Source organism: Sylvia atricapilla, chromosome Z, assembly GCF_009819655.1.
Source record: "Sylvia atricapilla isolate bSylAtr1 chromosome Z, bSylAtr1.pri, whole genome shotgun sequence".
Taxonomy (NCBI): domain Eukaryota; kingdom Metazoa; phylum Chordata; class Aves; order Passeriformes; family Sylviidae; genus Sylvia; species Sylvia atricapilla.
Genome location: NC_089174.1, coordinates 57530458 through 57553383, shown reverse-complemented (window position 1 = coordinate 57553383; position 22926 = coordinate 57530458). Strand labels below are relative to the sequence as shown.

The 22926-nt window shown below is 36.7% G+C and overlaps 1 protein-coding gene across 1 annotated transcript in view; it reads right to left on the bottom strand.

The window, feature by feature from the left end:
- Positions 1-5478: 5478 nt before the first annotated feature.
- The window catches only part of MPDZ (multiple PDZ domain crumbs cell polarity complex component), a 91435-nt gene continuing 73987 nt past the window's right edge, over positions 5479-22926 (bottom strand). Inside the window, exons 30-46 of the mRNA XM_066339168.1 lie at positions 22719-22809; positions 22292-22372; positions 21653-21745; positions 21488-21562; positions 20018-20198; positions 19127-19272; positions 18720-18803; positions 18420-18613; positions 18023-18170; positions 14715-14801; positions 13209-13305; positions 12517-12560; positions 11345-11467; positions 10422-10526; positions 10192-10304; positions 9068-9191; positions 5479-7729 (exon numbers count right to left, since the gene is read on the bottom strand). Of these exons, the coding sequence (XP_066195265.1) occupies positions 7583-7729; positions 9068-9191; positions 10192-10304; positions 10422-10526; positions 11345-11467; positions 12517-12560; positions 13209-13305; positions 14715-14801; positions 18023-18170; positions 18420-18613; positions 18720-18803; positions 19127-19272; positions 20018-20198; positions 21488-21562; positions 21653-21745; positions 22292-22372; positions 22719-22809 (1933 nt within the window). The 3' untranslated portion in view covers positions 5479-7582. The remainder of the gene's footprint in view (positions 7730-9067; positions 9192-10191; positions 10305-10421; positions 10527-11344; positions 11468-12516; positions 12561-13208; positions 13306-14714; positions 14802-18022; positions 18171-18419; positions 18614-18719; positions 18804-19126; positions 19273-20017; positions 20199-21487; positions 21563-21652; positions 21746-22291; positions 22373-22718; positions 22810-22926) is intronic.

Below are 22926 nucleotides of genomic sequence, written 5' to 3'. Positions count from 1 at the left end.
CTACATTAAAACTGTGGGATGTCTCCTGTGAGGATCAAGAACACCTTTTTGTATTTTATCTTTAGCCTAGTCCAGATTTCCTCACGAGGTCCACTGCTAGCCAGGTCTGGGCCCCAGGGGCGAGGGAATCTTGGCACAAACCAATTCACATTACCACTTTGGCTTGATCAGACGTTTGTTTGCTTGGCCAACAGATTCAAGGTTTATACTAAAGTGTGAGTCAGTAATACATGTGTTCAAACTATCAGTAAACTAAAACTGAGTATAATTCCTGTATATAAAAGGAACAATCCTATGAATGTGAGGTCTTTCACATGGGCCTAAACTAAGAGCTTCTATCAGTGAGGAACTCTGAAGTGTACTCATATTTCATGAGGTGATCCTAGTGCCAGAAACACAGCATCAGTATCCCAGAGCCAAACATTTCTCAGCTTCAAATAGGACTTCACTGTCTTGAAAGCAGAACCTGGATTGTGTCTCATTGTTAAACTTACCAGACTAATAGAAAAGATGTACAATCATAGCAGAAAAAGGTTCACTGGGAATCACAAAAATCACAAAGAAGAAACAGATAAAGTCTCTGCTGCAGTTTTTCCTGACATTAAAATAGATCAAATATTTATTCTCTTCCAAAAAATCCTTTGAGAACCTTTACATATTAAAATAGATTAGAGTACCTATTTTAACTTCTTCTGTTAGGAAAAAAAAAAAAATCCCTGGCATGAAATATCTGCAGGCCAATAGTTAGCACTTACACAGTACTATTCCCAGATCTACACATGCACATACATGCATGAGCACACACACAGCCTTTGGCATCCTCCTCTCACACATAATTTCCCCCCCCCCCCAGTGCAACACACGCACTCTAATCAAACAAAATGGGAGCAGGAGAAGTGCAGACAAGAATGGTTTGGCGGCTGGCAAAATAGCTAGCTTTGAAGAGACTCTTACTAAAGAGTGGAAAGAAGAGAACATATTACAGCACACAATAAACTGTTAAAGAGCTATTTATACTAAATATTAATATTCCATAAATCTGCACTTAAAGAAAAAGCCTCGTTGTATTCTTTTTCTTCCTGCTCTAGCAATCACAATAGAAAAAAAAGCCTTTTTCCAGAGGAAGATTATATACAAAGAATTCTGATGGTCAGCTTCCATTTGAAACAAAAAAAAGCCCAATTGTTCTAGGAAGATAAGGCATAGATTGACAAGAGCATGCTCAGTCACAATAGGAAAATCAGCTCAGACCAGGAGGTTCCTACCTTGTCTCAAGCAATTCTCCTTCCTGCCCAGATTTATCCTTACTGCAAAGGTTTTGTTAATTTTACAAAAAGGCAATCAGTGCTGTCATTCAGTGTTGTGAAAGAGGCTGTAAAAGTCTTACCAAGAAAGCGTGTCCACAAATATTTTTGTGAAATAATCTACATACATATTTAGTTAGAACAACCTCTAGGTCTACATTAACAATTAATTTATGTACAGTACTTCTCCTCATGTATATGTTTTAAAAGGGAGGTACCTGATAGAACTAGATAAAGGCACAACAAATTCAGGTTCTCTACATGATCTTTGAATTTAAGCCAAGATGCTCAAGGATAGATCTTTTTCAGAACCCCCACAGTCAACTGGCCACCCAAGCCCTGATTTCCAGGACTGCAAGTGAAATTTGTGTACACACCAGTATGCAGGACTGGAAAGTGTCAGTATGCATCAGTCCTGTCAAGGAGTGTCTCTGTACCCACAGGTGAGCTGCTAACCACCACATCTGTCAAAGAACAGCCCACTTGAGCTTTTGTCTGACTGAGACTTAAAACTCCTAACTTCTCATACAGATAGAAACCTACAGCTATTCTTCCAAAAGAGTACTGGACCTCAGTTTTCAAGTGAAGCATGACTTGCAATGAGAAATGGTGGAGCCTAGAACTTCTTTTACACTAACTTTTCCAGGACATGGCAATGCAAGTACTGTACCATCTAGAGGCACGTAAAAAAAGAGCTGCAGATGCAGTGGGTATTATCTGGTGCTTAAGATCACCAAGAAACAACACTGATTCACTATGCTAGATGTGCTACTTAATTCCCCAACCAGCAAAACTATAGCCTCCAGCCCAGACATTAGCTCTGGAGTTGCTCTGATTCCCCAACAGAATGCTAATATTAACATTTTCCTGCACTACCTATATGTGTGTATATTCATCAAACCCAAGAAAAATTATGTATTTGAAACACTGATTTTTTTTTTTTAATTTCAAGAGTACAAGAAGAATAACACTTTATTAGACCTTCTAATAAAAAAAAAAATAAAATTCTGGGAAAAAGAGTTAGTGTGAACTTATTAAAAAAAAGAAAAAATATATGAATACTAGCACTTCTACACTTCTTCTGGTCTTGGTGGCAGTAAAAAAGGTTAATGCTTTTTTCCATATGACAATCTTTCATGATCACCTGTCCTCAGCAGTCACAAAAATGAATTCCAGTGAACATCTGCGACTTTAACAATTAGGACTGTATTGAGATCCATCTATCTATCTATCTATCTATCTATCTATAACTCATTTGCAATATTGGTCTACTTCCAACAGACATATTCACATTTAACAAGTAATGAATAATTTTTTTTTTCAGTCAAAACAAACTGTACACATTTTTGACAGTTTCTGATAAATATTCCCCCCAAAACAGCGCAACTTACTTCCTACTAACAACCCAAGATGCTGCTCCCACTGCTTTTTGTAAAATTGCCAATAATGTGAAACCTTGAAGTGCTGGACACAGTGGCTTTGGCATCCCTGTGATGACGATGTAATTGAAATTTAGAGCCTGAAACAACCTTACATGTGCCTCAGCCTTAGTGCTTGCTGTACAGTAGTGGACATAGATAATGCATCATTTAATGTACCAAATGTCCTCAATTCTCTGAGTCTTGGTATCATGCCCTCTTCTGTGGCTGTGGATAGGGAGAAGCATAAACAAAACACTATGAAAACACACCAAACTGACACTCTGTTGCTGAACAGTGCTGCACAGGACTAAAAAAGGCAACTGACATCCCACAGAAATACTCAAGAAGAACATACATTCTCTTTTAGGTATAATGTCTACACTGGTCAGTCAAAGCATACTTTTAACTAAACTGAATTCACTTAACAAAGTGCAGCATTTTCTGGCTGAAATACCAAAAAATACTAACAAGTGTAAACGTATTGAAAGCCTCTCCTCTTAGAGAAAAAGCCTTCTCTTGTCTGCCTATGGACAGACTGGACATATAACTGCAAGCACTGAAAAAATCCAGTGTAGTACTGGCAGTCATAAAAATAGGTAAGTTGTTTTTGTATGTGATTCAAGCACTCCTTTGATGTAATAAAAAAAGTTGCATATTTAAACTATTTATATGAAGATCAAAAACAATAGACCAAATAGAAAGAATGCTGAAGAGAAACAATAAGTAAAAACCTGCTTGGCTTACTTTCATAAACCAATCTGCTGCTGCAACTGAACAAAAAAATCTCCAGTAGAAAACTAAGAATTTAGTTTGGAAAATTCTGTTATTTTCAGCTCAAGTATACACAGCTTTTAGAATTAATATCTTACCAGAATTTAATCTCCTTTCTACTGAAATAAGAGAAGCAGCATCTACCTTTTTTCCATCCATTTCAAACAATCATTTTCACTAGGAGTAGAAAGCTTAGGAAGATTTTATAACAGGAGAGTAGGATCATAGGAACCATTGCTGATTACACCTCAGCAATGAATAGCTGAGAGTTAAGCAAAGTTAAAAGAAAGGGCTGGATATCTGACCAGAAAATGGGATGCAGCCTTTAAGATGCCAGACCCTTCTGAACCTGTAACACAGTAACATGGAAAAAATATAACCAAAACCATCCTTTTCCATTAGGCGTATTCTTCTCAAGTGTTTGAATTGGATCTTCTTACCTGTCATTGTCACCACTTCCATGAATACAGTGGCCAAACTTCGTAAGTTAATGCATTACCGTGCAACACTGGCTATGGACTAAAACACATTATGTTAAAGATCTACGTGTCTGTTTAGGAACATGCATGATGACCAGAAAAAAGATTTTTTTTTCTTACAAAAGACAAATCCACACTGCAGGTGTTGAATATGCTGATGGCAAAACTGTTTACTAATACAAATATTTACAGTTTTAATAACATTTGTAAAGAAAATAAAATCTTAGTCACTTCAATTAGAGCTTAAAATAGAAGTGCCTTCTACAGAGGAGTATTTTAAATGCTTCAAACTATTTGTTTTTAAAAAGCAAGAAAAGGTGTGTGTAGAAATCTAACAAATGCCTCTTTCCGATGTCACTCCCATTTTGAGGTAAGGCTTTCTCTGCAAAACACTAGTAAAAGTACTAAGTACTTCCACATTACTTGCAAGTCTCTGTCAGCAAAACAAAACATCTTGACACTGAACAACAAAGATAACATTTTTTTCTTCATCTAGATCTATAAAATATAAAGCTTCTTCTTATTATTTTTTTTTCTTCCTTATAAAAAGAGATTGAATAGTGTGAAGGAAAGAGGATCAGCAATAGCTATTAAATTCCAACCCTTCTCCCAGCTGAGAATTAACAATACTACTGCTATCATAAAGCTAACCCAGAAATAAAATCTAACAGAGCAATGAACAGAAAAGCAGCCATGCCAACAATACCTGCTCACTGTCAAGAAATGAAATGTGCATTCCTATGAATCAGCTGTCCTTTGTCCAGACCCATGCTTTCATAAAGTGACACTTCTTTTCATTAATACCACTCTAATACTAAAGACCTTTTCATTAATATCACTCTGATTACACCTCAGCAATGAATAGCTGAGAGTTAAGCAAAGTTAAAAGAAAGGGCTGGATATCTGACCAGAAAATGGGATGCAGCCTTTAAGATGCCAGACCCTTCTGAACCTGTAACACAGTAACATGGAAAAAATATAACCAAAACCATAAAACTTGGTAGAACTGTGCCACAGTACCTAGCATCTTACAGGACTAAGACTGAAAAACTGCATCGAATACAAAATGATAAAACCAAACATCCTAAGCCTGAAAAGTTTATTACTACATGGCCCAGTGCATGGCAACCACAAAAGAGAGCTCATGCAACAGCTTCCTGGTATGGGGCTTGCGGGAGAGCCTGTTCTCTGAGTCCCAAGCTCCATGGCCCCCTATTTTTGTCCCTTATGGCAGATCCCATGCGTGAAAGAATGCTTTTTTAACAATGATAAATGCTTTCTGTTACAAAAGAGCAAGACAGCTTCACAGTATCATGAATTTGCTAAGAGTTTACAAATGGAGATAAAATCTTTAAAAAAAAATCAACTTTTAGCAGATACTTCAAGGTTCACATCAAGAGTAATGCCTTTCTTTAATTATTAAATTGTTTTGAATTAATCTTTTGCACGAGAATGAATAATGTAAGCATGCCATTATAAAGCAACCAGAAACACACCCAGAACTTTACTTCATCATGACAGTTTGGAATTTATTAATTTAAATCCCCCATTGTGACACAAGAGCCGTAACAAAATAGCTGTACACTACTTCTGTTACAAATATAGATGCTATTTAAAGTGATTTTACATACTCTAATGTAGGCATTTCTCACTCTATGCAAGGAATAAGTACAAAAGCAATTCAGTAACAGCAGCATCCAGAAATGGTACAATCTAGTTAATTGCATCTTAGCCTACTACAGTGTAACTTCTAGAATAGTTAGAACGACAAAGAGAGTGAAGTTTTTTTGTTAATTCACATACACATAGCTATCAATTTGTTAATACTATTTGACAGACACTCCTAATACTGCTTTAGTGACCCACTAAAATGAATGCTTGTCTTTTGTATCATCCCCTAATAATGACCTGACCATTGCCTGCATTTCAGTTCATATTTCTCTTAAGTGATAGTTGAAATAGTGGCCTTCTTGCTAAAATTCAATTTTTGCTAACACAAAGCATGCTACTGCTAAATAGCATACTAGTTTGACTGGTATCTTCCTCGCTCAAAAGACTCAGATAAACTTTTCTGCAGGAAAAGAAAACATGAGAAAAGCATGCTTTATCTGCCAGATTCCTAAGAGCATGGTAGGCAAAGGCCGGCAGGTTACAATTAGCTAAGTCTTTCATAGAGTGCAGCTTTTAGATAAAGTTTTAGTGATAAGAAAGTGATGCATTTACTGACCACACTGCTGATCTAAAAACAGCTCCATGATTGCATTGTACTTACTAGACACTTTTATCTGTGCCTCTAAAATTAATATCCCCAAAATAATAGTTGTAGCTGTCAAAGCTCCTCTTCTGATTATCACTGATGCAATACCTTCACTGCTGTCTTACTACTCACCTCCACTGTGAGGCATTTTCAGGTCTTTACCCATCCTCAACCCCATTACTCCTGGTTGTATGCCTCCTCAGTTCAAGGAGGACTCTGCTGCTAGTGATAATGGCAGCAACACCATTAATATCAACTCCCTCCACACTGGCAATATCCAGACATCTGGTGCAGCTAAGCAGAGCTGCTCTGAGAAGTTTGTTCAGAGGTCTGATGCAAGCAGCTTGCAGAAATATCTGCACTGAACCTGTATGTAGTCTTGCACGTTAGAAGAGGACAACCTTCGCTTACAGACACTTCATATTAGGAAAGTTGTTTTCACCCATATAGACTATAAAATATTCCTATTTTAAAAGCCTAGTTCTTCTAATACTGCAGTTTCTGGGCATTCTCAATCACCAGGAATAGCTTCCACTAGTAATGGATTTTTCAGCCCTGAGCACAAGTCCCACAAAATCCACAAACAAAACAAACAAATAAAAACCAAAACTACCAACACCCCCTTGCCAACTGCTGCCAAAATAATGAAACTCTCAAATCTAAGTCAAGTGGAACACAGTGTTATTCTTTTTTTTTTTTTTCCAGATACACCATGACTTACTAAATTTAAATGCATAAAAAGACAAGCAAGATAATCCACCCAAGTCACCAGATGAGTTCCTTCTACCTGAGCATTTTGAAATAATATGGTGAGTGAACAGTATGGGTTGAAAGGAACCTTAAAAATCATCTAGTTCCAAAGAACCATTTAGTCCATTAACCATCTGCCTCCAGATTACATACTTTTTCCCTTATCTCCCAAATACTTTCTTTCTTCAATAACCTTATTCCTGTTTTCTGACTACTGCTACCCATGCAACACCCTTGCTGACTTGGTGAATTTATCATTTTTCCAATATTACTCAAATATCCAAAGTCTCTTATCAAAACACTTCAGTTTTTTTGTGTGGTTATTAATGAAAACATTTTTTTTTTTGTGGCGACTTACTAATAGGAAAAATATCCATTTGTTTCCATAGTTGACAAAACTTCATCCCAGTGGTTTGACAGGAATAGAAGTACTTCTAATGTATACAAAAATATGGTTAAATGTTACTTTTCTTCAGTTCTGCAACACAGTCCTGTGAAGCTGAAAAGAGCAAGAAGACTACACAAATATTTCTATTCTCTTAACCAATATGGAGAGTAAATGATATTGCCGTATTGGTCCTAACCCATCAGGCAGCCAGTTCATGACAATACAGTCAAAGTGACTGTTCCTTTTGTCCTTTTCAGAATAGCAACTGCTTCCTCGTGGGTCACCCCTTCTAAACTCTGCCCATTCACAGCAATGATTTGATCCCCCCTCTTGAGGCGTCCATCTTCTGCTGCTGCACCCTGGAACGATAAAAGAAGCAACTGTGGACTCATGCATTTCTTTTTCTTCGTGAGACACAATCCTGAAAAGAAAACCCCTTGTATGCCAGCTGGTGGATGGGGTCCGCCGCTTGGGACCCAGAGAGCCACAGCCACCCCAAAGGATGTCTCGCTAGAAACAGCTCCTTGGGGGGTCAGGGCGCTCCTCAGCTGGCGGAGGGGCTTCTCAGCAGCAGGCAGAGCAGTGATTTTTCAGCTCAGTGATTTCAGCTTTCAGTGATTTCAGCCCAGTGCTCTTAGCTTATGCCCCTGTGAGTTAGCCCCTCTTTTAGCCGGCTGTGGTGAGAGAGAGAGAGGTCTCGTATGGAATTTCTGCAGGTGGTACTTTATTGAGAGGGTACCAGCGAAAGGGATCCAGGGACGAGGAGCCTCTGCTGACCAGAGGAAACTCAGGGGTTTTTATGGGACACCAGGGTGGGAGGAAAAGGGTACAGAACCAATCAACTGTAACAGATCTACATAAAATCCCGAGGGGCCTTGTGGGTCTCCAGCCAGGTCGCCGTGGCTAGGAGGTTTGTCTTTGTCTTAGGAGCTCTGGCTGAAGTTGTGAAATTCTTCCTTGACTCCTCAGCTTGGCTCCCTCCAGGGCAGAGCAGCCGGGGCTCCGCCCACCTCCACACCCTTGCAATATTTTTGATTTTCAGGGATACAGAGACAATTGTTGAGAAGACTGCTAATTATGCAGTATGCCCTGCCCAGTTAAGTTCCACATCTAGAAATTGGATCTATATGATCGTTTGGTTCTCTTAACTCTGTTTTTCCAGCTAGTGTATGATTTTAACCCTAGTATTTTAGAAGTAACATTTTCAAGAGCTGGAGAACTTTTCACCAAGTGGTGTAAAAGATAGCTTTATACTTTGATTGCCATAATAATTTAGCATTCGTGATTCCAGTTTCCTCTGACTCTTCGCTGCTTCCTAGAGCCATCCAACAATAAAATCCAGGTAAGCATTGAAACTTCTCTGAAGGTCCAGTCTGAGTTCAATAAAATATCTCCCTCTACTACCTGAAGTAAACACAATCTAAATATAAGGCAAGAGAGGTTATTCTAAGTATTTACATAATTCCAGCTGCGAGAGGTGGACAAGACTCTGCTAATAGGTTGAATCATGTATATTTGGAAATTCTCAATCTTTTGAGATTACAGCCTTCAAATGCTGCAAGCACATTTTGATCAGCCTCTGCACTAAAAAGGAAAAGCTGTGAGTAACATTCTTTTGACTGTAAATCCAGGCCATGATTTAGAACAATAACTGCAGTGAACCAATAAATGGATTGATTGAACAAATTTCCACCTACCTTTGCAAACACTGTCTTCACATAAATGGGTAAGTCTCCATGAGGACTGCCATAGCCACCCACAATGCTAAAGCCAAGGCCATCTGGTCCTCTGTCCAGAGTAATGGTCTTGTACTGAGGAGGTCTAAGAAAGGGAAATGAGTATTTTGTCTCAACTTCGGATTTAATGTAGAATATTCTATAAAAAAACATTACTCCTTTTAAGCTAACCAATACATTTCCTTTTGCACTATAACTACAAATACTTTTATTATAAAGAACTGGTCATTTCGGTTAATGTAAAATGCTGTAAGCTACCTAATGACTATATTATATAAAAGTAGCTATTTCAAATACACAGCTCAGGGCATAGTTATGGCTGCTATGTGCCACCAGCAGTACTTACTAATGAAGTACAAAGGCATTGCCAGTATCTCCAGATTCCATAACATCTATTTTAAATATCTTGTAAAATCTATAATTACCTCAAATAATTTATGCTATTAAGGTTTAATTGCTTCTCTCCTAATAGATGACTGTGTATTTGTACATATGTGTTTATTATACAGATCATTTATAGGTGTATTTCTCCACATATACTTTGATACTAAGAAATTTTGGAATTCTACTATTTGAAGTAGGTATATGTGACTAAAGAATCCTTTTTCTCCTTCCTCATTACTAAAAGAAAAAACGCCTCAGACTTATGACAGAGTTTGATGCAAAACTTGTTACCATAATGCACCTTGCAGAATACCAGAAGCAGTGTAACTTGTATACCAGAAACATGCGGCACTCCTGATAGCCCAACACTAGAGAGCATGCTATGAAAACACAGACACAACAGTGAAAAGAGAATGTGTGTGTGTATCAGTTTGTCCCAGCTACTCAAACTCAGTGAAACAATAGAGGCTGTAGAAGAAATCACAACCCTACAGAGAGTCCAAAAAATTTGCTGCAGAGCAGATTGCCTCATGAAAAACACAAAAGAGGACCTATGACCCACAGGTCATACATATACCAAATAAGTTAATAGTGATTAAGCAAAAAATGTCATCCATTATTTCCTAGAATTTTAACATTTATAGGTTAAATATCATCTAAAGTAACAGGCTACAAATGCTGTACATTCTATTGTTACTGACCCTAAATCATCCTGAAAAATGCCAGTTGAAGTTAGTCCTGCAAATGAAAGACTGGATGTAGGTGGATCCTGCTGCTGACCAGTTATGACACTCACTTCTCCTCCAGCTACAACCTAGAAAAAGAGGTTGGAAATCAATGATATAAGAATGCTGACACTAAAATAGTTCAATGTAGCAGCTGGCAAAACAGTATTCAGAAAATATTCAAAATGTCACTGAGGATTTTTTACCTGCAACTCAATAGTGCCTGAAGCATTTTTTAAGATATTAACAGCTTGGGAATGAGTCATGCCCTCGGTAGATGTTCCACAGATGCTAACAATCCTGTCCCCAACCTACAAAAGAAAATGTAAAGTATCTAACTTAGTTACATAAATTTGTCACTTTCAACAATAGAAGAACTACAAAATGACCCAGTACGAAGGCAGGTAATTCAACATCAGAATTAGCAAATTTCACCGGTTTAGTGTAATCAGTGTAAAAAGTACTGATGCTTTATAGAAATGATCCTAAAACTCTAGAAATACGCATATTAAAAAACAGAGATGCATTCTGCATGTCACCTGGAGACAGACAGACTGAAGTAGCAAATTATCATCCAAGATTCTGCATCTTGAAATAACATTTTCCAAGAAACCTGAGTCAAATTCAACCACCTTTGATGCAGACTGGATTTAAGTACAACATGTATTTAAGTGCAGTTTCAGATAAAATCCCCCACCCTAAAATGTACTCCCTCTGTCCTAAGCACAGGAAACATCAGATACAAAACAGACTGTACACCTACATTTGTAGGAATGATCACTTCACTCAGCAGTGGCACCTGTTTATAGAATGCATTCTTCTGAATCACTTTCTATGCTTTTAATTTTCACAAGCTGACTAACTCCAAGATCCAATACAGCTTTAGGACCTCCTTTCTTAAGTAAGCACATGCCAGCAATTACACTTTCCCATGCTACCTGAGTAGAATCTGAGTTCCTTTTTCATCAATCCAAGAATTCTTTCATCAATCCAAGAATTCAGCAAGAATTCTTTCAACAGCCAGAAGCACTTATGACTGTATCACTGAACTGCTGGTTTACTGCCTGTCGAGAGTAATTACAGTGCATTACTCATGCAATCTTTACAGCCTTCTTAACAATTAACTTACTCGTAATTTCTGAGTCTGAGCTGCAACTCCATTCGGGTGCATCATGGCAATAAATATAGGAACATCTCCGAGAGGACTTCCTACACCTCCAGCAATGCTCACTCCTAGTGAATCTGCAGGGCTCTGTTATAGTAATGAAAAAAGGATTAGATTTTTCTGGGAAGATAAACACAGAGACTTGTAGGCTTACCTCAAAAGATCGCTAAACCTCCTATTTTATGCAAATTAGAATTCCTGTGTCAAATTAGTTTTTAAGCCTATTTGCTTTGCATCACTTCAAGAAAGCAGAGACCAGAATTGATGTTTATTTTTCTCAGTGGTAGGTGAAAAGTTGCTGATTTAGTTGTATGTTTTATCTTAACCAAACTAAATAATTAAAGAATTCAGCACCTGACAATGTCAGCACAGAGGTCTGAGTAAGGAAAATCAGTGAGATGGGATTGCTGTCCTTAGTACTGTCTATATGTATATTCTATTATGAATCTCCTGAAGACTAGAATTAATTTTTATGCTTCCCCTAGTGCCCAAAAGTTGAAGAGCAAAGCCAACTTTTTACCACTGCTCCACACCCAAATACCCCACTGTAAAAACTGCTATTGCAAACTGGTATTTGTAGATTCTACTGTAAAAAATGAATGGCTGAATACAATCCATGTAATCAATCCATGTGAACCAGATGCCAAGCAAAGATAAATAAATATAAATATTTTTGAAAATCAGATACAGTTTGTGACTAAGCTCACATGCATAATCAAGGTAACTGAATTTCACACTTGAAAACCTGACAGCTGTCATGCTACTCATTAAAAATATGTGTGAAGAAAAATATCAAATACTAAAAAAAAGCCTTCCAAATTTGGTACAATTCCTCTGACTTGACCAAAAGAGAGTCTGCATTTAACTCAATCTCATAACAATAAAACTAGGTCCCCATATCTCTTCCATCTTTTGCTTTCAACATAATTCGCAAAACATGATAGCGTAAGCCACACTACCTTACATAAAAATACAGGCAGTGGAGATCATATAGTCCTGAACTGAAAAGACAGACAAATTTATTTCCTTTCCTAAAGCAATGAATAGGCCTAGACTTCTTTCAATCTATAAAGACACCTATTGACAACATCTACAAAATCTATTCCTGATATATGCCACTGCATGCTACAACTTACCTTTTTTATTTCAACTGTTCTTAGTCCCTGTATTTCAGAAGCTGCTGTCAAATGAATTAAAATAAATTAAAAAAAAAAAAAGTTAAACTAGCATTCCTAGAAAACTTTTCCAATAAAGTTATCCAAATCACTATGATGATTCTAAGTTTCTGCTTCTTTGTCATATACATTTTAATCTGATTTTGATTATCATCATAATGGGCCATCATTAAAATTATCAAATTTAAATACTTCTAGAATAGGTGATAGAATTTTTTTCCATTTAAATAACTTTTGGAATAAGACTGTTAAGCATGCTCAAATACAACAGATGAAAAACATTACTTTCTAGCAGTACTTTGATCAGAAATAACTTTGATCTAAATGTAAGCATGAGACAGCTTTTCCAACTCTATCAGTATTTCTATGAATGAGACACCTAGTCATATGATATATTTAGATTAAATACAAAATTATGACTCAGATTGTCAATAGCTAAACTGCTGATATAAGAAGTTGCTAGTTTCTTTTATAAAGAGCTACTACAATACATATATGATGTACTTAGTAGTAACTGCTTCCACAGCATTTTACTGACTAAGGAATCACTTTGAGGCCTACATCACATAGTTATAACTTTTTAACAGAAAGATCTCAGCTACCAGTTCACATGCATAAAATACTGAAAGCACCAAAAAAACTCTCCAACTTACTGGTATTTTTCTTTAGGCCACTTTCAAAGACCTCAGGCGCACTGGACCCAGAAACTGGGAAACTGAACGACGAGAGACTGCCACTTCCTTCACTGACCTACACACAATGTTAGAGTGGGATTAGAGAGGAGCTTCATTGACGCAGGTACTAAAAGTAAAACTGTAACTTGCCATATTCAGTTTATTTTTTCTGCAGTATTTTATTTTTCTTTGCCAGTTAAAACCGAGTCAGAGAACTCTGCAAAATTTTGGTCACTGTAGGTGGCTCTTTTTTGATGCATCATAAGACCAATAGAGATCGTATTTCTACAACCCCATGCAAAGATTTGAAGTGCTTCTTCTGAGGGCCCAATAAGGTCCTGGTATCTGCACCTTACGGAGCTTTTCTAATGCAAGTTAGCCGCAAGTATCACAGTACTTGTGGTACAAGTTTTGAACACAAAAGACAGATCTCAGTACTCCTCATGCGGGCTCTCAATTGTTTACCAACTGCGTCAACTACAACTAAGATTAGGCTCTCCACTCAACTTGACCTGCATAATTTCCAGAAAGATTTTCACTCTTCTTGAAGGGCAAGTAAAGGAACAACATGGTTCCTTAGTGAGGAGAATAGTTCACTGACTGTGACACACTCTTCAAAACATTCAATACTGTGAACTTCATCTTAGAATAAGACCAGCCAGAGTCTGCGTGTTTTCATGTTGTTTAGCAATACTAATTCTGAAGAGAGCCTAAAATGTCAGTCTTATCTAGTCTTAACCTGCTCACTTGAATTTTAATTATGTCTTAAAACTATTTATATTTAATAGTAGATTCTATTATGGTTTTTTTATAACTGGGGATAATTTTCATCCCCAGTTCACAACCAAAGGAAGATTTTAAGGTAATTTGTGAGCTTTCAGAACTGTAGCTCCTACTGGAAACAATCACAATGTAAGCTGCTATAGCACGGAAGATACTTTCAAATGCAGAAATTGATGCATGAAATTGTCTTAACAATCCACCATCAGACCAACCATAAAATAAGTAAGAGAAGTCTGATGGAAAAAGCACAGGTTTCCTGCTTCTGGCAGGCAAGGTTACAGTAAAGAACATGCAAGGAATGGAAAAACTCCCTAAGCTTACTGAAGCAATATTCCACTGCATGCCAACTACTCTGAAATTAACTAAGAGGTTTAACATTGACTCTAGCTTCTTCTGGTATTGATGAGAATTGGAGTTCTCCATACTTCCAGGCTGGAGCCTGGAGCAAAGTAATTTCTGGATTATATTTTTCGCTGGAACCTGTCTATAACAAATATACTTTGCTATACTGTATATAACCTGTATATAACAAATATACTTTGCTAAACTGAACACACAAAATGGCTACTGAAAAGCTGTAAATTTTTTTCCATCTCGAATCAGGTATGTGAAAAATAATTGTGATCACAAAACAAATCTTTCCATTTGCTTTCATTGTCTAACATTATTTCTCTTAAACTAAGCAGTTTTATACTTACATACCTGGCTACTCTGGGATGTTCTCCTCTCAGAGTGAAAAGGCCCAGCTTTTATTCTTCCAACCTCTAGTCTTACTGTACCTAAAGAACACTAAAAAAATAGTTACTTGTAACAAATGTTTTCTGTCTAACAAGAGTAAAACCTACAATATTGTAAGTGACATTCTAGAAAGTGGAAGAAGAAAAAAAAAAAAAACATGGACAGAGGGAAGAATGATGGACGAGCAATCTGGTAATGAACACTTTGCAGAGAGTTCATGGCAGGACCAGTGACACACACAAAAGTACACCATGATACCCAGTACTGAGAAGGGTATTTTTTTGTACTGGAATAATCAGTATTACAATGCAGACATGAGAATCACACAAGAGGACTAACTGTATTACATTGCACCTAATAAGGAATAGCTTCTGAACTGCAATGTCAACATACAATTTTTATAATATAAACTAAAAATAGTGTAACACCTTGGAAGTCTTAATCATTATTTCTCTTGATATGACTGAGAACATGGTAATTAAACTGGAAGTCAATCATCTCTCTCAAACTTTTTAAATTTTCTGTTACTCTGGATAGACATAAATTTAACTAAGAAATTTTGGGCAGAAAATGTCCTAAATGTCTAGTTTAAGTGAACTTTTTGCATCTTGACTGCCCGCAATAAGCTGGGTGATATTGACTGACTGCACACTGGAAAGTTCTAGCCTTTAAGATTTTAACTACTACATTATTGAGTATTCACATGTCTACATGAAATGCATATGTCAGGAGAAAATTCATCCTGCAATTAAATATCAAGACATTATTTTGAAAAAAACAGAAAAGTTATTATCACAAAGCTAAAAAAGTTAGACTTTCAACATAATACAAGTAGTGTCAAGAGAAGACATCAATCTGCAATGTATAGAAAATTGAGTTTTGTTGCTATTTTGATTGTTTTCTTTCACTGGGAAATTGTAAGCATAGACTTCTGCATTCAATGAATTTAATAACACATGAGGTTGCCTTTATTTATCCTCTTTTAACTTTATTTTCCTGAGAGAGATTCATGCATTTGTCAGAAAAATTCACAGTAATAGGCCAACACATCAAAACCAACCAGACATATCCATTCAAACAAGGTTTCAAAACCTCATATCCTGTTGCTATTCTCTTAGGGGTGACACTAAAAAAGATTTACTACTAAATCACTTTTTATTTTATAAATAATGTTGACTTCTCAGTGTCCTGGAAAAGACTTGATCAAAGCTCAGGTAAAACCATTCTTCTTTGCTTATATGAACTTAGTTGTATCAAACCATATGGAAAACTCTTATTCAGAGTGGAAAACTGAGGAACTACCTAAAATTACCACACCCTCACAATAAACAAACCCACAAACGAAATTTTAAAATTATGTGTGAGAGTAGGAGGTAATACTTTGCAATGGAACTCATGAATAAATTGATTCCCATTTAGTTTTATTACACCTGTCTCTCTGTTCCTAAATTCTTCCATTTGATAGATCCATTAAGTCTAGTGATGGGAAAAGCTGATAGTCCTTTCACATACTTTAGGGGACACTTCAAAAAAAAAAACCACTTCATGAACAGAATTCTCAGACTGATGACAAATTCTATCATTCCCATTCTACTTAAAATACGCAGGAATTTTCCAAAGATTATAAATTAATTTTTTGTAAAATACATTTTAGAGTGTTCAAGAGAATTCACTCCTAGATGCTACTCTCATGAATGAAAACTGAATGAATACTCGAACAGGGAATAGTGACTGCCTGCATGTAAGTGACCATGTTTTATTCCACTTAAACTATGTGTAAGGTATTTTAAAACATTTCTCAGGGCTATGAAAATTAACTACAAGTACTACTGAGCAATGATGAAGAACTTAAAACATGAATATACAAATGGTAAATGGAAACAAAGCATCTTCAATTAGATACTCAAAAATGCTTGTCAAAATGAAAGAAAATTCCCACATGAAAAGGCGTTTTTATCCAGACAAGAGGTACACCATATGAAGAAGAAATGCTGTGTTCTTAAATAAAATTTAAAAACTATCATGTAAGTTCTAACAAGTTCACTGTCACAACACAGACCCTGTTCTGGCATTCTCACTAATGGGCACATGCTGAAAATACAGAAGTCCTCCTATCTCCTTTTCTGACTACTGCTCCACTCCAGGACCCCTGCTCCCCAATAAATCCAAAACCTCAAGAAATAGTTCAAGATCTGGAAAAATATACCTCTGAATGTGAGTGTTAAGAAGCATGACCATGTGCCTATGTATTCAAGAGACAGCTATAATTAGTGTGTGTTAATTTTTTTCCAGTGAAATGGTTTTCCATTGAAAATGATGACTCAGTGGAATCCTTACTATGCAGTATGTCTTAAAACTCTGGACTGAAAAACAGACAAGCTGGTTGACCAGCTGGACTTCCTGCCAGACTACAGGAAATATTGCATATCTGACTTCATTCTGAACTGGAAACAGGGAAAGGATATCAGATACAAAAAAAATTATCAACAGGTTGGCTCCAACAGCTGCAGGTAGTTACTTTAGTAAACTCTGAGAAAGCAGTTTCTTATACCAAATGCTTGATCACTGAAAAAAATGTACTGTACTGTTTAATGGATGTAAAGGTGGCACAAAACATATATAATAAAAATAAAAATTACCATCTCCTAGTAGATCAGGTTACTCAGAGCCTCATCTAACCTGGCCTTGTAAACTTCCAGAGATGGGGCATCCACACCTTCTCTGGGCATCCTCACATTGCCTCACCATCCTCACATTAAAGAATTTCTGCCTAACAACTAATCTAAACTTACTCTTTTGGTTTAAAACCTTTACTTCTTGTCCTATCACTACAGGCCCCTTGTAAACAAACTGTTTTGTTTACAAACAAAATGAAAGTAGTCACTTTTAGCACAACTACTCTGCTGAACTCCCCATCATTAGGAGTCAGTACTGAATATCTTTCTTAAAGTATGAGACAGTTAACCAGCTATCAGTTTGTTCGACAAAATACAGTGTCAAGTTTTCAGTTGTTTTAGGTAATAGTATTCTATAAAGGTCTTCTATAAGCCCTATGTTCATAAATATTATGGGTTTCTGCACGACCACTATTGCCAGTTTTATCAAAGTATCAAAATCTGAACACTCCAGATTTCAGGAAGCTAAAATTTGGATCCCAAACTCATCTCACTAACATCACAGTAACAGTCTGAGCTCAGTGTGAATGAAGTTAAAGCTTTAAAAAATCTGGATCTCAATTTTTCATTCTTATCCACTTTCTCTTTTCCCAATACCTTTAGCAAAGCTGCAACAGCCTCCTGGTTAGCATTTCGGACATCTTCTCCATTCACTGTCAATATCTGGTCTCCTTGCATCAACCTCCCATCTGTATCTGCTATTCCTCCTTTGACAATGTCTGACACAAACACACCAGTGTCATTTCTGCAAATACACACACAAATTTTACATTACATTTGATAGTCATCTTCATGGCTTGCTATTGCAAACACAATAAACATTGTCTCTTTTTTCCGTTGAGTAACACTGGTTTAGTTCCTCTAGGGAAGGCTGGTTAGCTTAAGCACAAAAATAAGATACATGGCCTTCAAGCACACAGGATCTGAGCACCAGACCACAAAAGAAACTGGATAAACAAGTTCCAGACACTGAATCTCCAGCTACATTACATACCTTTTCCCAACAATACTCAGCCCGAGGCCTTTACCAGGCTTCTTCTGGAGCTCTATATTTAGCACATCATACATGTCTTCCTCCTTGTACTGGGCTTCATCTCTGTACACAGTCAGACGAACTTTTTGGGGTGTCTGTCGCAGGACATTAATGGCTTCATCATGTGTGGCATTCCTGAGGTCAATTCCGTTCACCTGCAGTGAAAGCGTACAATGGTAAATTGTGCAGTACCTTACAGTAGACAAATACAACAGGCTTAGCTAGCAATGAAAACAAAAGCAGCCAAAGAAATCACGATACCTCTAGTATTTGATCACCAGCCCACAGTCGTCCATCTTTAGATGCTGCTCCTTCTTCATATACTTCATGGATAATGATTGCTCCCTGACAACAAAAACAACAACATAATTGCATATTGAAAGAACAGGCATCAAAAACTTTTGAACCAAAAGTAATTGAAAATTGTTACTCAAATTCATCAATGATAAGTCAGATGGAATGGAAATCAGATGCATGATGAACAAATTACCAAAACATTTAAAAAGCTCATTTATACTTTTAATTTTAGAAAGGGCTTTCTTATTTTTGTTCATTTTGCATCTTTCTATAAATGCCACAGAAACATATGAAAAAAAAATCTCTTCTATCAGACTTTAATTTCATCACTGTTATTTCACTTGAGTGACACATATATCTTTCCAACCAACCAGCAAAGTGTCTGCTCCTCCAACAATGCTCAGACCAAGACCAGTCCGCCCTTTGGAGATATCAATGGTTGTTTCACATCCAGGAATGATGGGACAAGTAGCTGGGTCAGAGGTTAACATGGCTGGAGTTGAAGACCTGCTTGTGTCTAAAACAACAATGAAACATCCTGGTTTCAGTAACGGAGTTCAGTATTATGGAAGTGACTTTAAAAAAAGCATTTTTCAGAGTTCACTGACAGAAAAATAGAAAATCCATAGAAAATGTTGCTGCCAGTTTTCCCTCTTCCTCAGAGAATAACATCCTGTATTTTATTTGCCATGCCTCTTGTAGTTTTTATTCCATCAAGTACCTGGACTATAGTCTGGACAGCCAAAACAGATATTGTTCACAACCTATTCTATTTAGGATATAATTTAATTTAAACATCTATATGATCTGTGTATTACTTGAGTCATTATTAACTTAAAAGTGTGTTGCCTAATCCATAACTATTATCCATCAGAAATATCTTGACTCTCCACTCTGAAGGAGAAGAGTCAAGTGTGGCTACTAATAAAATGGCAAGACAATCAACCATTCTCTTTTTTCCACAAAAAATGACATTCATTTAAAAGAATGCCCTTTACTTAGTTCTAGACAACCAGGACAGAGGCACCTGCTGCATGTCTGAGATGGAGGAGGAAATCCCTTTATCCTCCCACCTCTACTAGAGGAGGGCAAGAGGTTTTCAGTATGGGGGCACAATGCTTTATTTACATAAACATGTAATCTGAGAATATTAGAAAATGCAGAAGACAGCTTAGTGCATACAAAAAGGGAAAACTTACAAGCTGGGTCTTTGTTTTTATGTTACAACCCCAGTGAATACAAACACACAAAGAAAACATTACTTTTGACTGCTTCTGGTTCTGGTGAACTGGAAGCGGGGACAGCTGCTGCTGGTGGTTGCATATTCCTCTTCTCTGCTGGGACAGTGATGGGAGAGGCTGGTGCTGTAGTCAGATTATCTGTCCCTGCTGGGCTGATTGTAAGCCTCACCACAGATTTGGATGTCTTCAGGAGACTAATAAACTGAATGATGAAGAGAAAAGCCTATGAAAATTGTAACCAGATTGTTCAGTTGCAAACCAAATATAAAGCAGAATAACAGCTCTGCAAACTGGAGCTACTAGTCACAATCCTGAAGGTTTTCTCATAAGGAAGGAACAAAAATATTGATTTTTTTTCCACAAAACTTTGTCAAACTATACTAAATGAGAATACTGCAGTCTTTCAATGGCTTCTCTAGACAAAACACTATATTGTATAGCAAATATTAGAGAAGCAGAAATATTGCCTTTTAATGCTGGGTGGAGCCAATTCTTATCTCACAGAAGTCAATGCCAAAATATCTACTAAACTAAAGAAATGTGTTACAGTCATTCTAGAAGAAAAACCTGAAAATAGACCCTAAATATGGACAGGAGAGAAGGGTGTAACACAAAATCTAGTTCAAAGAGATACTGAAAACCCTTCAAAATTAATTACCATCTTACAGAAAAGATGCCAAATCCTCTTGAGACTTTACATTTCAGTAGAGATATTTTCAGAAATTACTTACTCATTCTCCGTTCTTACAAAGCTTACCTACCCCTATCTCTTACTTGTTTACTGCCTCAGAGACAGCAGTACATCAAAGAGTGAGACTGATGCTCTCCTAATTGCCCTTTAACAAACAGAAAGTAATCTACTCACTCCTAAAGAATCCCTTTTCATGGTAGCAAGGCAGGTGCTAGAATAAAGGCCTCCTTCATTTACTACAGAACCCAAACTGAGTTTGCAGAGCTGGAAGCTAGAAATAAATCTTGTTATTTAGGAATGGAGATATTTTTCTCCAAAGGTTTGAAATACTATGCTTGGAATATAATGAGGCTGTTACTACAGACAGTTCCCAAGCGTAAGCACAGTTTATGTCTTGATTTACCCTGATACAATTCACTCGTGTAAATTTATGCATATTAGTTTTACTGGTTCTCACACTTTTAAAGTGGACTAACTATGCAGAGCCATTATTGAGCAATAGTTCATGGCTTTTATTCCACTACTAAATGTCTCTCAGTCATCAGGTCTGAACCAGAGGGAAAGTAATATCACATTCGAAGCAGAGAGAGGAGGATTGATGTAATGCATTAATGTAGAATAACAGCTGAGCTGTAAATTTAGGCTTCAGATTATTTTGCAGTAGTTTCCATATCAAGATCTTTGTTTTTTTAGCCAGCTTTGAAAATTAAGTATAATGAGAACCTCACTAGTTTAAGACACAATCACCTCCTACATTAAGCAGTGTGCTTTCTGTAACATTTGGGATGTTTCAGAAGCACCTTTTCTACAGGATATCCCACAACAATTTCATCATCCACAGCCAGAATCACATCTCCAACTTTGATACGTCCATCCTGAAAAAACATAAAATAAAAATATGAACAATGGATGCTATTCCAAAAAACGTCCTTCATTTCCTAATCAGATTTTAAATGTTCTCACACCTTTGCAGCCGCACCATGATCTGTTAAGCTTTTAATAACTACTCCATTTGTTGTGTCTTCTTCACTAATGGCAATTCCAAAGCCTCCTTGATCCTGGGGCAAACAAAAATATAAATGGTTAAGTATGTGACATCAGAATGTTAGAATACAATCACTAAAGATTAGTGAAGCCTGCTGGCACATGAAGTCTGAGGTTTCACAAATATTTTTGTTTTAAACTGTTTCAGGAGTAGATTCTGCCAACCTACAAACAGTATACTGACTACCAAGACAAATATGAAACACTTCCAAATGCAAACCCACTCCTTTGAAACTTACAATGTAAACTGTGATTCAGTTTTTACTTTGAACAATCAAGGCATTGATTTTTCCTGAGGAACCATTAGTAGATGGTTATAAAAAGTCCAGCAAATGGAACAAGAGAATACTTCTTCCAGATATACAAAGCAATTGGCAAATCAAAACCAGACCTTCTGTGAAGGAAACTTTGGAGTCCAATCCCAAACAAGAGGAGTAGATCTCTAGAAACCTCTTTTTTGACTTCTAGTAACTAAGACACTGTTTGCTGTAAGAGGGACAGCATTATGAAATTGAATGGCTACTGAATAAAAATGTGAGTGATGTAAATTCAGTACATACCTTAGGAAGTTCCACATACTGAATGTTTTTACATGAATTCAAGTAAGAAAATGCACTCGAGTTTGCAACACTGATATCAATCTAAGAGAAAAAGAAAATGCAACTGTAAGTGAGTATATCCAACATTTTGCACCAGAAGAAAGTAGTGTACACACATTTAAAGTGAGTCTGCTTATTTTCTAGTTTCATCTAAACTTCTAAAACCCTACTGATGGGAATATAAGACTTATTTCATAGTATAGAAGAATATAGAATGAAACAAAATTGATCAGAGCTGTACTAAATTTAGTAACTTTACTAAAATCTCAATTTTCTTTTCTATGGGTTTCTTCCTCTTTTACTGTATTTCCTAAGCAGACAGGGTCCTTCTCTATCCAGAACAATGTTAGTATTCTGGTCAAATAGGAGAAACAAATATTTACTTTACCTCTTGATGTTGAAGTGTCCCTGAAGTACACTGTGAAGCCTCTACAGACTTTGCAGGGCAAACAGCCATCTGATTTACTGCATCTTTGTTTCTGAAATATATTCAGTTAAAGAATGTAGTAAGAAGGTAATAGTAGCGCCCCATATTTCTTAGGATATGCTTAAGTCTAGTTATTAATTTCTGGCACTCACAATACAAATATCAAACA